The sequence below is a fragment of the Nyctibius grandis genome, chromosome 5 (genome assembly GCF_013368605.1).
Source record: "Nyctibius grandis isolate bNycGra1 chromosome 5, bNycGra1.pri, whole genome shotgun sequence".
Classification (NCBI taxonomy): domain Eukaryota; kingdom Metazoa; phylum Chordata; class Aves; order Nyctibiiformes; family Nyctibiidae; genus Nyctibius; species Nyctibius grandis.
Genome location: NC_090662.1, coordinates 49,889,150 through 49,905,438, shown reverse-complemented (window position 1 = coordinate 49,905,438; position 16,289 = coordinate 49,889,150). Strand labels below are relative to the sequence as shown.

The 16,289-nt window shown below is 36.4% G+C and overlaps 1 protein-coding gene across 1 annotated transcript in view; it reads right to left on the bottom strand.

Moving 5' to 3' along the window:
- Positions 1 to 16,289, bottom strand: part of LRRIQ1 (leucine rich repeats and IQ motif containing 1) — a 117,953-nt gene that overhangs the window by 65,624 nt on the left and 36,040 nt on the right. Inside the window, exons 16-18 of the mRNA XM_068401738.1 lie at positions 12,431 to 12,907; positions 9,626 to 9,758; positions 6,945 to 7,064 (exon numbers count right to left, since the gene is read on the bottom strand). Of these exons, the coding sequence (XP_068257839.1) occupies positions 6,945 to 7,064; positions 9,626 to 9,758; positions 12,431 to 12,907 (730 nt within the window). The remainder of the gene's footprint in view (positions 1 to 6,944; positions 7,065 to 9,625; positions 9,759 to 12,430; positions 12,908 to 16,289) is intronic.

Below are 16,289 nucleotides of genomic sequence, written 5' to 3'. Positions count from 1 at the left end.
CCCGGTCCTCCAGTATACTGACCACTGCCCTCAATTTGGTATCAGCTGAACCCTTGCTGAGATTGCACTCTGTTGCATCATACAGGTTGTTAATTAAAATCTTAACTATTTTGGTCCCCCTACCATCCATGATGGGCTCCATTAATTACTGTCCACATGTTGGCAGCTCAGTCAGTTTGCCACTCACCTTATGGTCTACTTGTCCAGCCCATACCTCAACAAATTTTGAGAATAAGACTGTGGGAGACCGCCAATGGCCTTGTCAAAATAAAAGCATGCAATATGTCCTGCCCTCCCCTTATTCATAGTGCCAGTCGCCTTGTGACAGAAAGCAATGAAGTTGATCAGCCCTTGGTAAACGCATGCTGGCTGCTCCCAATCACCTTCTTTCGTGGGTTTAGAAATGGCTTCTGAGAGGATTTGCTATACAACCTTCCCAGGAACTAAGATGAGGTTGATTGGCCTCTAGTTCCCTGGATCTTTCTTCTTGCCTTTCTTGAAGATGGGTGTGATGTCTGCCCTCTTCCAGTCACCAGTAACCTCCCTCAGTTGTCATGACCTTTCAAAAATGATAGTGACCTCAAAATGAGATCAGCCATCTTGTTCAACTCCCTTGGATGCATCCCATCTGTTCCCTGGGACTTGTATATGTTCAGGTGAGTTAAGCTGTGCTGTGGTTGGATAAGATCTGCTATGTTCTAAACTAAAAGGATTTCAAGCTCCAGGTAATGAGACATGTATGGATTTAAGCGTGGAGGAGAAAGAAAGCTGACATCCCACTTTCCTCTTTGGTTCCTCCAAAAGTACTGCTATTTAACTCAATTACAATATTGGATTCATCAATGGCCTTTTCTCACAGAGCACAGACAAGTCAGGAGAGCTCCTGAAAATTGTAAATAGGCGTTACTAAAAATCTTTTTCAGTGGAAATCAATGTATGTGGACATGCTAATTATCAGACATTTAACTAGATCCTTTAAACACAATCTATACCCTACACTAAAATGTCAGTTTTAACATTACACAAAAGTTAAAGAACTTAGGGAAGTTATATTCAATGATTTGGGATCCTTTGCTCAGCTTTCAAGAGACTCCAGATGCAAATGTACTCACTGACAAGAACTGATGGCTCCATTATTACTTCTATTTACAATGATGCATTTGGCTTAGAATGATTTTCCTTTGAGGCTACAGTAATGAGCCTTAAACTCCACAGAACTAAGACTTTTATTCACTTTTATACATTTTTCCATTGCTTGGCCTGTTTATTCAATTCTGATGCTCTACTTAGTCTTTAGAGAAATAAGACTAGGAAGTATAATTAATGACATCACTGTACTTTGATGTGTCATACAGGCTAAATATAATTTAGAAAAATACTATACCATTTGACTAAATACAGGTTCCAAATGATATTTTTAGTGTCATGCATCATTAGTGGGCTTTCCTTTGGAAAGTATTTGTTTGAATCTGGCTATTCAACCAAGAATTAGACAGAGACAAGCTGTGAAGATAGTTTCTGTTAAAAATTAAAAGCATTTCAGGTGGCATTAAGAACTGGGATCTCATGGTGGAAGGCCAGAAAGCAATCAGAGCAAATTCTTCATGAGCTGTGAAGCTGAGGTGTTAGCGATGGCCACAATTCCCGATAGCTGTGTTTGTGTTTATTTTATCAGATATTGACTGAAACAACCTACTTCCAAGGCCAGGATATCTATCAGACAACTAGAAAACAAGATTTCAGCATTTTAGATAAGCGTCATTGCTGAAAGAGGTAGAAAAGAGGCTTTATGTATCTGATGATGCCACAGACTGAGAATGGCATGTGATTCACTAACACAGCAGCTGAAGAAGCAGGATCATATCAAGAGATTGTTGATATTTGAAAAGATTGATATTCCAATATGCTACTTAGGAGAGAGTTTTCCCCCTCCTTTTTAAAAGCAGAAGATGGATCTAGCGAAATTTTCATCATACACTTTTGCTTTTCTACAACACTAACTTTATAAGAAATTTGATGAAAAAAGGATCATATCCTTTGCAGTATACAATACAGAAAGGCTGGATTCTGATCTGACATTTAAAATCAATTACAAAAGCTAGACATGTGTAAGAGTGACAAGATACAAGAAATGTTATGGCGACCTGCTAATCCATAGGCTACGCTTATTTCCTGGCACTAGGCAGAAAACAGCAATCATTGTCACAAGCCCACAATCACAAGCTCACAGCCTGAGACAAACCACATCATGAAGGATTATCTGAAAAGCAAACAAAACACATTGTATGTGTCTAGTTTGGACATGTGATAAAAATACCAAAGATGGGAGAAGTCAAGAAATTGATTTTCTAATTGCTGTTTACTTTTCAAGAGTTAGCACATATGAGGTAGTTTTTCTTCTTCTCCTCCCCCCTGCTCCCCCCAGAAAAAAAAAAAGAAAAAGAAAACTGCTACCTAGCTGCCATGGAAGGCAAGCAAAAAAATATGAAGGGCTATGTGCCTGAGTGTGGATATGTGAAAAAATGCAGTGGAAACTCCTGGTCAATAATTTCAAAAGCTGTTAAAAAGACTGGGATTTTAAAATTCTACATAATCAAGCTCAGAAGTAGACCAACACTTTGCCTCAGGGCAACAGATTTATTCCCTTTGATGAAGGAAGCAGTGATGGATTTCTTTTTAGCTTGGTTGCAACTTACAGTTACTTTATTTTTGAAAAAGTATGACTAGATAGCCCTGATTAAAACTAAATCCAAAAAACAAAGTTTTGAAAAATACAGTACTTACTTTCTGTGCCATGTAACCTTCAACATTGGTACTTATCTTGATGAGAATAAGACACACGTCCATATGCCGATTCAGTGTAGGAAAACAATAATTTATTCAATGACTACTGTTCTGAGTAAAGAATTGTCTTAAAAATTATCATATTCAATTAGTTCAGCTTTCTGGCAAGTTCAGCCATTTTGCGTTTGGCTCACATCATATTCTCATCAAGAAAACAACAATGGTGATGGTTACACGGTACAGGAAGTTAAGAGCTGTGTCAAGCAAATGTGTTGTCAGCTTTTGTCCACCAGAGGTAAAGTGAGCTCTGCCTTGTAGATCATTTGCTACATGGATGGCCTGCTGATGAAAAGTTGTCTTAAGATCAGCCTTCTGGAGCATATAGGCTGGAATTCTCCAAAGTCCACATGAAAGACATGAAAATATCACTAAATACCAGGCTCATACTTTGAGACATCTGTTGGCCAGATCTTTCATCTCATCTGGGATAGCCTGTTTGACGTCGCACAATACAACGGACACAAAACACTACTGCCATCAATTGCCTCTGAATGTCTTTAGCAATGTACAGGAGCTGATATGAATACAAGAAGATACCAGTAATTGTTCAGGTAAAATGATTACTATTCATGCTATTGTGAGCAAGACAAAGGCCATTCCTCCAGCTCAATCATATGCAATCCATTTTTCACGTCATATGGTGCCAAACTTGTACTAAAACTATACCACTGCTCAATGTGCATAAATGAAGTAAACAGAAGATCTTTGGCAAAGACTAGAGTTTTCCCCATGCTGTTTCGCAGCCTCACCTTCCACAGAGCACTGGGTACACTGAGTTTATAATGAAGATATTAAACAGTAATTTAAGGAAGACTGGTGCCTAATGACTTATTGCATTGTGATATTTGCAAATGGTTCAAATAGGTGCTTGCACACTAGTGATTTTGTAGAATGCTAGATAATACTGAATAAAATCATTATGACTGAAATCTACATAATACTGGTATAAAAAAACCCCAAACAATGACTACACCCCAAAAGAGTGGACCATTCCAAAAACTTTTGGACAAGATTTAGTACATTTTTATTGGTTTGCAATAAGGAAAGGTTTTTCTGCCCCTCATTTCACTCACCCTATCCAACAGTGAAAGCTGCAGTGTAAAATGGTATCCAGATATTTTTCTCTTCCTTCACACCCTAGCATATGGGATCACTTAGCCCAGCAATATGTACTCCTCCCTACACACTTGTTTGAGGCCCAACAGATAGCCACTGATACCACGTGTCATTATTTGGCTCTGCTTCAGCACTTTGCTATAAAACACTGAGGCCAGAAAGGAGGGACTAGGAAGCAGAGACTGTTTCAAGGTTCTGCTGCTTGCTTCTGCAGAAGTGGAAAGTCCATGTGATTTGGTATCGCTCAGCTGCAGAGAATGAAACAGCTAAAGGCACATGGAGCCAGGCAATCTAGTACTGAGGATGGCTAGTCTGGGCTAGGCAGAACAGAGTGTAAGGCAAAGATCACGGAAATTTTAGCAGAATACTAATATAAGTTTGCAGTAAGTATTCCTTGGTATCGCATACAGTTAATAACATCATATGGCTGTAACATATATCACTATTTCACACTCCAGTTCCAGTAGCCCCATTATAGTTAAGCCACACATTTCTCACAATCAAACTCTTCAGCATAGACAAGATATGTGCTTGAAAAAAAAGGAAAAAATATGACAAATATTGCAGCATATAATTCTAGTTACAGCCATCAACCTTAAACACTGAAATGCTCACTCATTGAATGAAGTATATCCTTCATTGGCACAGACATTTTAAATTTATCACATACATTGCTCTGTAGAAAACAAATGGTCTTATTTTTTAAATCACAAGAAGCTAAGGGCTTGAGTAACTTTTCAGTCCCCAGTTCAGCCTTTGAGCCTGCTGTGCCAATTTAAGTGTCAGCTCGTGGTTTTCCTGTCATGATCTGAACCTAAACATTCTCTGAGAATTGCTCCCTAAACCCATGTTTTACTTCTTTCCTAATAAACTCAATAACAATTTAAAAAAAAAAAAAAAAAAAAAGGAAGAAATGTGTGGCAACACCAGAGGGTGATACAGTGCAAGCCTCTCTGAAATGAGCTGGCCTTTTTTTCCTGTCTTCCTCACTCCTTCTTTTTCTCCCTGGCCTCAGGATCACCTGTCCAAATGCAATTGCCTTGCTGACAGACAGATGGAACAAAACTGCCCATGTAGTTTTCAGTTTAGCAATTAAAAAAAACAAACCCAAAAAAACACAGGATTATTTGGGCCGAATAGAGTGAAACAAGAATGGCTCGATTCTATTACAGTATGTAAGAATCTAGCCTACTGGCTGAATAATGCAAAACAGGATATTTTCCTTCTTTAATATATGAACAGATACTTCCTGTGTGAAGAAATAAATTCTTCAACTTTCTGCTTTTTATTATTTTAGAAAGAAGCCAGGGATCAGAGAACATCAACTAATGAGACTATTCTTTTTTGTATATATATTTCAAATTAAAATGAAAAAAATCCTAAAATTTAAGCCAGATCTCTATGTTTACACATACACACTTCCTGCCTACCAAATGATTCCCGGGACTCCTGCCTCAAACATTTTGCATGCTCTTACAATAAGACAGTAATTCTGAAAATGTATCTTAAAATAGCTGCTGAAAGGGAGAAGAAAAAAAATAGAATTACTCCAAGTCATCAAGTCATTGGTAATAATTTCATAGAAAGCCCAACTATTTTCTAAAGGGAGGGGGAGTGGCAAAAGAAGGCTGATACTCAGATGACCAAAGACTGATCAACTAAATTGCAGTGCTCCAACTAACAACATATTTCGCTTCATAACTCTCTATGAGACATACAAACATGTGATCATAAATAGGATCTAACCGTGCCAGTAGCAGGGCTATCACATCAATCTCCTTTGCAAAATTACAGTAGAATATTGACAAATGGCTCTTGCAAAGATGCAGCAGCTGAAGAAGCACATTCAGAGACAAGGGTTCATGAAAAAAAACCTCAGTCATATCCTCTTAGGTCTCAAATGGCCACATTGCTATCAGTTTTCTTTGCTTTACCTGAAACCATTAAAAAAAAAAAAAAAAAAAAAGTAGCCAAGAATGTGAACAATTAGAGAAAGCAGTGCTCCAGACAAATATATAGTTAAGTCACCAGCAGCTGCCTTACCATGCATACTTTACATACATGAGACCTTCCCATGTGGACTGTGTCTTTTGAGGCTATAAAAGAAAAAGTTAATTTAAAAATTCTTTTCCTTGCTTACTGAATGACAATACTGATCCTGTAGACATTTTTATTTTTCACTTAATTATCGCTAAATTCAGTTTTGAATGTGATGTTATTCCTCAAATTCCTTTGGAGTCTGCTTTTATTTCTTAGAATGGAAACATCTGAGCCAATTTCAGTCCTCTGAAGCTGAAAGAACATTATTAACTCTATATAACTTGTAAAAATTACTAGTAATAATTTCTGGATTTTATGCATCACAAACCTTCTAAGTGTGTATTTTTTCTGATTTAACTATACTTCCCTTCATAATTTACTACTGTATTCAGTCTCATGATCTTTTTAGTACTTTACCTATAAGACAAAAGAAGAGCTAATAAGCCTATTTCACCTTTGGTTTTGGGGGTGTGTTCTTTTTACTGGAATACTGCAACACTGAATTTCAGCTATATTTTCTATATTTTCAGCTATATTATTTTTCTCATTCTATCACAAAAATGAACAAAATACACAGTTAAATATTGTTGACATTATAATCTGTTACTAAAATCCTAAACATTTTATAACAAAAGTACCTGTTTCCTTATTCTCATTTGATTGTCCTTCAACTGTAGAAATATATGGGGTTCTATGGTGAGTGTGACATTAATAGCACCATAACTACCACACCATCTCAAAGAGCAGGAAGAAATTAATCCATGACAAATACACTTAAATGAGCTATATATACCAAATGCTTCGTTATTTCTGGAAATCCAACATGTTAACTCTAACCCTGGTAGTCCTTCCAATTTCTTTTATTTTCAATACCTACACGGTTGCTTAAGAAGAATAATATTAATTTTTTTATATGAAGTTTTTATGCTAATGACTGTGCTTACTTCAGAAAACATGAAATCATCCACATTTATTTCTTCATAGTCATCCTCCACTTCATCACTTTTAACAGCTGCAAGAGCACTGGCCAGTTTCTTTCGCAAAAGAAAACCCTTCCAAAATGCCTAAACAAAAAATTTAAAGCATGTTATACAAAGCCATAGATCAAACCCAAATCCAGATTCTCGATGTTATCCCACTAGAAAGATAAAACATTTTGGGCCTTGGTCTAATAGCTCAATGATCTGTTTTTTGAACTTTATGTGACATTTAAAACTACAAGACAAATTAAATGCCAGCATATGTCTAAAGCTTAGAGTACTCAGGAGGCTCTCCACAAGTAAGCAGAAAGGAATCCTGAAACTCCCTCAACTACAAACCTGGGTCAACTAATTAATTATTTGACAATTCCTTCAGGGACTATTATAAACTGAAAGGAAAGGCTACATAAGAAAAAGCCGAGTGTCAACTTTCAAATTACTGAGAATAAAAATACACTTGTACTAAATGTCTTATAGCTTACAAGTAGCAATTCTTGGAGACATCTCATGCAATTGACCTAGGTCACTTACTCTTTCTTAACTGTCTAAGATCTTTATTTAAAAAAAAAATATTACCAGTAGGCTTAATCATATCCAAGAAAAAAGAGCACATTAAGAATTGAATGCTAGAAAAAGAGGAAGGGTGTTAGGAACACATGCCAAGCTGTAGAACCAGATCCAGGAAAACATTTCAGAAAGCAACATTGCATAGATGGAATTAAGAAAACTAAATTCAGGACAGCAATTTCCCCCCAGATAAGTGTTTGACATCATTAGATTTCAAGATGCCTCAAGCATTTAAAATACTATGCAAAAAATTTCCACTGTCCTGAAAGATGTAGTGTTGTCCACATTTAATGGCTTTGCAATGAAGGCACTAAAGTAGGAAGGGTAAATCTCATATTCTGGCTTGATGTTTAGCTTATTAATTTTTAGGAAATGATTATCTAACTGCATAAATCATTGAAAATGTTACTGTTTTTACACACACAATTCCTGATTGCTATAAAAATGATTAAATGTATTAGAACTGCCTTATAATTTCATTGTTGTTATTTTCCTACAGATCTTCATAATCATCCAGATAAAATATCCTGATATTGCTGAGTGATCAAATGACAAATATATTTCATTCAACAAATACAATTAGTTTTCATAAATGCAAAGGAGAAAAGCAATCCTAATGGTATATGCAGAAAGATAAAGTGTAAGGCAGATGTTAACATGGATCTTTGAAAGCACGAGGTCAGCGCTCAGTCATGATCAAAAAGAAAAATTATATGTTAGTAGTTTTTAAGAAACCAGACGAAAACTGATTTACTGTACAAATTCATGATATAGCTGCATATGGAATTCAGTTCTAGTCACTTCTTTAAAAAAGGTTATAATAGAATGAGGTAGAGGCTCAGAGAGGGACAAAAAGATAAAAAGAGGTAGCCTAATGTGAAAAGAGACTAAATGGACTAAACTCTTTTTACAAAAGAGTGAATATAAGGATGGATATGAGAATTAAAAATGTTATAAAAATCCATAAATGCACAGAAGATAAATAGTGAAAGACTATTTTCATACTAACTTTGGAAATTATCAGGGCTGAAACTAATGAAAAGCAGCACATTTTAATCACTATACACATTTGTGAAACTCATCACTATAATATATAGTAGAGGCCAAATATATAAGTAAATTCAAAAATGGATTAAATAAGTTTCTGGAAATCAATTGTTAGCATACTAGCTACACACTATAGTCCAGAAACAAACTCTAGCTCAACTTCCCAGATAACTGAGTGCTGTAATATGATTCTGTACTTGTCCTGTTTCTTAGTATGCACATTTACTAAACATTTTGCTACTGCCCATTTGTTGAATAGATACTAATGATTTACAGTCTGAAAATGGAACTTAGGCTCCTAAATCACTTTGGCACCATTGACATTTTTATAGAAGACTTACAATATCGAATGTTTTTGTTAACTTGAAATCTGAATCAATACATTTGCTTAAAAATATAGAAAACCCCATGACCCTGGCAACTTAGCTGGTAAATACTATATCTGGTTAACAAACTAAACAGAGCCAAGGCATGGACTTCAATTCTTGCACATAGTAATCCATTCTGTTTAATTGTAGCTCAGTATCTACCATAGAACAAGCCTAGGCCATGGTCTGTTCCCAGAATGGATGGCAGTATGGATGAGGCAATCCTGGTTTTGGGAGATGGGGAGAGACAGAAAGAGATGGATAGGTAGGACAGAAGAGATGGGAAGAGTAGTTAGTTGTATAGATATCAAACATGATGTACCAGTTATGCAGCGTCTGTCACTTTAATAGCACAGACGTACCCCAGTGAGAACATGAGCACAATAAGTCTTAAACATAATATTAGAATTCAATTAAGCAAAAATAATTCAGGGAAATACTTGGTGAAAAAAGGGAAAATACTTTTATGTTTCTATAAAAATTTTTCTAAAGAAGGCGTTCTTTTAGAAATATCAAGCTCATGCTGATTAAATAAAACAAAAAATGTTTAATTATGAAAGTATTAATAAAATCATAAAAATAGAAGATGAAAAGTACACTAAACTAGTAAGATTTTTTCTTATTAAATTTGCAAAATAAGTAAAGAGAATACCATAAACCAACCTGGATTACTGTGGCAGCTTTGTGCTTTTGTCTCAAAACTTCTATAAACTGATGATTCTCTGTGCAGTCACTTTTCCTCCTAGCATGGTACTGTCGCCAAAGGGACTGGATCACTGATGCTGCCATATGTAGCCTCGTAGAGAAATAAATACCTTTATGAATGACATAGCTTCACCAGTACAACTGGATTATCATCGCTGCCAAACTAGAACCATAAAACATAGCACTATGCATTGAGACAAATGGAAGGCTCTGCCATTAAACTGCATAGAAATTAAAATCTAGATGTGACATATATGTTCAGAAACATTGGAGGATATTCACATCACATAACTTTGGAAATCCAGTTATCTAAGAGGACTAATGTCTGCTGGGCTCTGTTCCCTGTGTATTCACTGGAGAGGAAGAGTCTCCTCAAAGGAAGGATTAGGAGCAGAAGTGGTTTAACAGTGACTGAATAAAGTATTGGAGGGGTCCACTTATCTCCACTGTCCATATGAAAAAAAATAAGTAGAGCTAAATGCTGAAAACTGCATGAGACATATCTCCAATGGAGTAGGCAGGAAATCCTGAGAAAGTGCAATTTCATCTTTTGCCTACTTTTACCCTTCGATTTGACACTACTGACCACAGATTATATGTGTACATTTTCTAATTTGCTCATTGTTTAAAAAGCACTGATTATAGACTGTTTAGATTTGTTCAGTGATTGAGCTTTCTAAATACATGTTCAATTAATTTATACTGATGGAGAAAAAGTTTAATGGCAGCTCTGCATTATGACTTTACTATCTTGGAATCCTTTTCTCCACAAAATTCTCATTTCAGTTGGACAGTGGGTTTAAGAAAAGACATCAAAATTTCCCCCCATTCTTTACATATTTTCTTTCCTTGTGCGGTGCATCTATTTGTATCAGAAACAGTGTGGCCAGCAGGACTAGGGAAGTGATCGCCCCCCTGTACTTGGCACTGGAGACCACACCTTGAATACTGTGTTCAGTTTTGGGCCCCTCACTACAAGACAGACATTAAGGTGCTGGAGAGAGTCCAAAGAAGGGCAACGAAGCTGGTGAAGGGTCTAGAGCACAAGTCTTATGAGGAGCAGCTGAGGGAACTGGGGTTGTTTAGTCTGGAGAAAAGGAGGCTGAGGGGAGACCTTATTGCTCTCTACAGCTACCTGAAAGGAGGTTGCAGTGAGGTGGGTGTCAGTCTCTTCTCCCAGGTAACAAGCGATAGGACGAGAGGAAACAGCCTCAAGTTGTGCCAGGGGAGGTTTAGATCGGATATTAGGAAAAATTTCTTCACCGAAAGGGTTATCAAACATTGGAACAGGCTGCCCAGGGAAGTGGCGGAGTCACCATCCCTGGAGGTATTTAAAAGACATGTATATGTGGTGCTTAAGGACACGGTTTAGTGGCAGACTTGGCAGTGCTAGGTTAACAGTTGGACTTGATGATCTTAAAGGTCCTTTCCAACCAAAATGATTCTATGATTCTATGTAAAAGAGGAGCACTTTTCAGCAAAAAAGCACACTTCAGAGGTTAAGCCAGAGGGTTTTTTTTCCCTAAAATGTGTTTATTAAGTTTACCAACCTCAAAATATGGTTTATTTATAAGCTTTGCATCTATAAAAGCAGTAGCTGAGTTAAAAAACAAAACCTCTCTAACATTGAAGAGAACTGTCCAACAACAGATTTACAGAATGCATTTAAAACACTAACTAAAAACTCTAAATGAACTATTTCGAAAAGAGTTTTCTGACTCATTCATCCTCCATAATAGACTACTGTACTCTTACTTTCAACTTCCTGGAGGCAATGATGAATTCTATGGTCTTCCTGAAGAATAAATTTTAAGACAAATTATTAGTGTGTTAAGTACCTACTAAGCACTACTGCCCATTTACCACAAGTCTAAACGGCATGAAGAAGCACACCTTCCATGCTTGCTCTTCATAGTGTTCTCAAGACATGTATTTTTGAAACTGAATTCTTATGAAATCGTAACTGAATTTTTGTAACTTTAGGGCAAAACTTTCAGCTTCTGTTTTCCCTGACTGTACGTTCAGAACCATAGAAATCACCAGCAAATGCATTCCAAAGAGATAATAAACAAGTCTGTTTCATGTGGGAGAATATTTGGGGGCACAGAACAAATTAAACTGGCCCCTCATCCCTGCCTCTACTTTTAAGAAGCAGGTTAAGGCATTCTGGAGGAGTACCAAGGGCATGGCAGGCTGTTAGCTCTTCAGTCATCACAACAGCAGGAGACTGGCCTAAGGTCAAGGGAGTAGGGTGGTAGATTTAAGCAACTTTTCCCTCTTGCCTTCTAAATGATACTGACTGTAAACTCTACACAGATGAATCTTGAATGTCTAATCAATAGTATAGTAAAAAAGCCTTACACTACTTTGCAGTTCAAACTGCCCCAAAATTCCTGCAAACCATCCAGCATTTTCATCCCCGACATTGTGTGTCATTAGTGTCGTAAATTTATTGCAAAAAAACAAGGAAAAGGTAGGAGATCAAGAGAAAGTTTTCAAATTCTCTTACTCTACAGTATTTTAAAATTATTTTAAGTACCTACATATCTATATTCTAATATATGAACAGACAGAATATCACAAAGGCTTGTTGTATAATATGGAAGTCTAGCGTGCATCACCTTAAAATAACACCATTGTCTAATAAGCTTAAAAATATTGTTTTCTTACTACGAGTTCTGTGCCTCTGTTTTAAACAAGAAATCCTCACTGCTATTGCCTATCCATATAATCTATTTGAAAGCAATCTGACATCTGTCTTACCTTTCTGTATAATTCTCAAAATGCTGAAGATCTCTTCCCATATCACTTGCTACTATCACTGGCTGTTGCAACGTAAGTTGGGCTGACATGTTATTGTTGCCTTTGCTCTCCCCACTGTAATTAATACAACATTCAGTGCTCTTTTGCTTCACTCTCTGATCTTCTTTGTTCTCCTTTTGGTGCGCAGGTATGGAGGAGTTAATGAATGTGACCTGAATATGGCCAGTAGTAATCAATCTTTCGGAATGATCCAACAAGACCTGTTTATTTTCTGTCGCACCCATGATAAAGAGGTTATTTTCCTGTAGGCAGCCTGTGGGTGTTTGCTTTAAATGGGTTTGCAGTGCTTCTGGTCCATCTCTGTCAGTAATGTTTAGTTCACCATACTCATGTGCATATCGATGTTTAATACTAAGTTTCATCAACTCATTAAAATACCAGCATTGTTCTTGTGCAGAATCGATGGAAGAGGCAATTCTGAAAAAAAGATAAAAATGTTTTTACATGTGTTTCAGACTGTATGAATGCTTTTTAATAAATATATTCCTTCTATTATTTTCTAAACTACCCTGTATTTTCAAGTATCCTTACATGTTTCCATATTCTTACAGTGAATAGTAATTACTCTGATTGAAAACCAGTTTCATTATTTATAAATATTAATTGCATTTTTCTTTTTTTGGCAGCATTTAAAATAAACAATCTAATACATATAAGTATATTTTGCTTTTTTTTTTTTTTTTAAAAAGTTTTCTGTCTGTTTGAAATACGGCATGCATTTCACTATTGATTTTCTGTGCGGTTAGAGGCATATGAAGCCGAAAATTTTAGAGGATTTGATGCAATTTTGTTATAAATCCTTTAATAGCCTGAATAATCCAATTTTATCTGGAAACTATGAAAGCTAATATAAAAATAACAGTAATTTTAACATTAGGTTAGAACTACAGCAACAAAACCCAAACTTAGATTCAAATCAACAAACCACAATGCCTAGAGACAATTTAGGAAAACTGAAACTTTTAAGTACAGATATTTTCATCAATATAAGGGAAGGTGCTAGACTGAAACAACATTAATCTACAAAGTCTGGCTCTCAGTTCTTTGTGTTACACCATCTAAATCATGAGGATGAGTGAGAGCAAATATGAACTAACTGGTACAGACTCAGAAAGCTGTCTGTACTTGGACAGTGTTTGTCCATTGTGTTAGGTAGCAGGTACTTTTCGAATCACGAAAACATTTTCCTTTGATAGCATAGATAGATGCATAGAACTGTAATCTGGAGCTGTTTTCAGAGGAGCACGAAATCCATTCTAGGTCAGCAATCCAAGAAAAAAAAAGTAGAAATAAGGTCAATTCTCTAGGGAGTCTAGAAAAATCAGGTCCTGAGATTATAGTTTGAATAACAGAATTTTTCTTCCTGTTTATCATTCTTGAAAGGTGAAGCTCTTATAAGGTTTTATTGTGAAAAGACTCTTTACCTATATAACTATTTCCTCCAGTGAAGTTCAACTAAGAACTTTTTAGATTTTTAAGAACATATGGAATCAGATCTTACAAGAGTAAAAAAGATTCCAACTCTTCCTCTGCTAGTACAACTTCAGTGCTATTGGAAAAAATATGAATGGCTAAATTGGAAGCCAAATCCACGCTGCCTAATTACTCAACTCACTGTGCAGCAGCAGTACATTTGATTGCCCATTACACAACATTACTCCTACTCCTGTTAATTCTACAAATATGACAACAATTCCTAAAAATATTTAAACCAATGCATATATTTGCTTAAGGATTTAACAAATTTTATCTGTCTCCTACTACACAGTAATAGTAATTTCTTCAACATGAAATACTCAAAGCATTAGTTAAATACTTTAGTTAAATACTTTAAATTAGTTAAAGTATTTAAGAAGATAAATTTGGTACAAGATCATTACTGAAGTTCTACAAAACATACTATGGCAAGAAGACAGAAAAAGAAAAAAAACTAAAATTCATTCCCACTTTTTTTTTCCTCTGGTTTGTTTTAGTTTTGTTCTTTGTTGTTTGTTTATTTCAGGATTAAAATATTGTGGAAAAACCCAGAATGTTTTATATACAGGGCAAAATAAACTTCTGTATGGAAAGTATATCTGAGTATACTTGTTTATTCTCAAAAAACAGAAACAAAGTAAACCAAAATATTCTGTGAACAGAGTAGAATACTTGTTCATCCTCTCCTTTGACAGGTGCAGCGGCATCTTGAGCAGCTGTTTCACCTTTCCAGTGGCTATCAATGTGGCAAGCAGAAACAGTTCAGTGCCACAGTGGTTGCAAAATAGTCTTGCCACTGTGTGCATACACCATGTCTCCCAGCTGACATTCCCTGGAAATCCACAACTAGACTCTTATTTTGGACAATTTTTAGGCTACCTTCTGTGTATCAGTGGCTTTGCTTTTAGGCAGTCAGATCAGCCTAAGTTTCAAGGAACTACAAAGGAAGCTGTAGTTACACCTCAGAGAATCATGAGCAATGAAGTGGCTTGGTAACTGTATATGGGCTTCTCCTGCAAAGGCAAAGTTCCAAAGCACACTCAACAAATATTAAGATGGGGCCTGAGTACTAGGTGGCAGTCAGATTGGTGGTTCCCTTAGGTGAACAGGGATTTCAGGCAGCTCTGGAGAAAAAAAAAAGAACTATTCAATAGGCTTGGGGTAGAGCTATCCTATTGATGCACTGCAGCTTTCTCAGTGTCTCAAAAGGACTGCATTCTTGATACCAGAGACGTGCTCTTGAAGACCGCTTTTTCAAACCACAGAAAGGAAGCTGCTATAATGGAAAATATGCAGGACTGATTTACTTCTTTAATGGAAAAAAAACACACATGAGGAGAGAGAGAAGACAAAGTAGGAAATACAACAGTATTAAGACTTTTGATACCACAATATTTCCTTTTCAGTTAATGTAAATTACTTGTTTGCCTTTCAGGCCTTTTTTGGCATTATAAGTTAAGGGGTCTGGTCACACTAACTCTTCTGGAATTGCTCCTTGGTTAAGATACAACTTAAGCATAAACTGGCATCTAGACAAAACAAGAAATGGAATTATCCTGATGGAAGCACCAGTATTCATACTGCCTGGCTGCTTAGTATGTAATGAAATGTAGATGAATATGGTAGTCTTGCTACAGCAAAATTTTTATGGCTTCCAGCTTTGACCAGCACATTCCCTCATGTTCAATGGCTACCCACAGCTTTGTTTTGATCTTAACAAGTGAAAGTAATTTATGCCATATGTAAATTTTAGCATAGCCACAAAGGATGCACTGCTTTTGAAGTGGGAGAAAGGGATAATAAGCCAGAAGAGGAAGGGATGGGTCTTTCATAACAATGTACAAATGAGCTAGAACAGTGGCCCTGATAGCACCTAAAAACCAAGATAGTACTTTCACAAACAAATGCTAAGAGCAGAAAGCTACCTGTAGCTTTCTTACCAAAAAGATGCCTCTCAACTTGTGCCAGGATTTTCCAGGGACTTTGAGGAAAGATAAAAGCATTAGAAGCAGATTTTAATCTATTTGGAAATTCATGTCAGGCATTTATTAATGACTGCGAGAACTTCAGTCCTAACATCAATCCACCAAGAGTATCCATCACTGTCGTCTTGCTAAATTTAAACCAAACTCTGCTCAGTTTCACATGCAGTGTTTGGGGAGGGAGGAGTAGAGGTGGGGAGGAGCAAACCCCCACTGACACCACCTACAAAGTGTAATGACCCATGCCCAGGCTGACTTAACAGATATGGAAGAGGACAAGTTATTAATCCTTAAAGGCCTTTCCCGGAATTTAAATCAGCCGAAATGTTGCCATTTAGAAA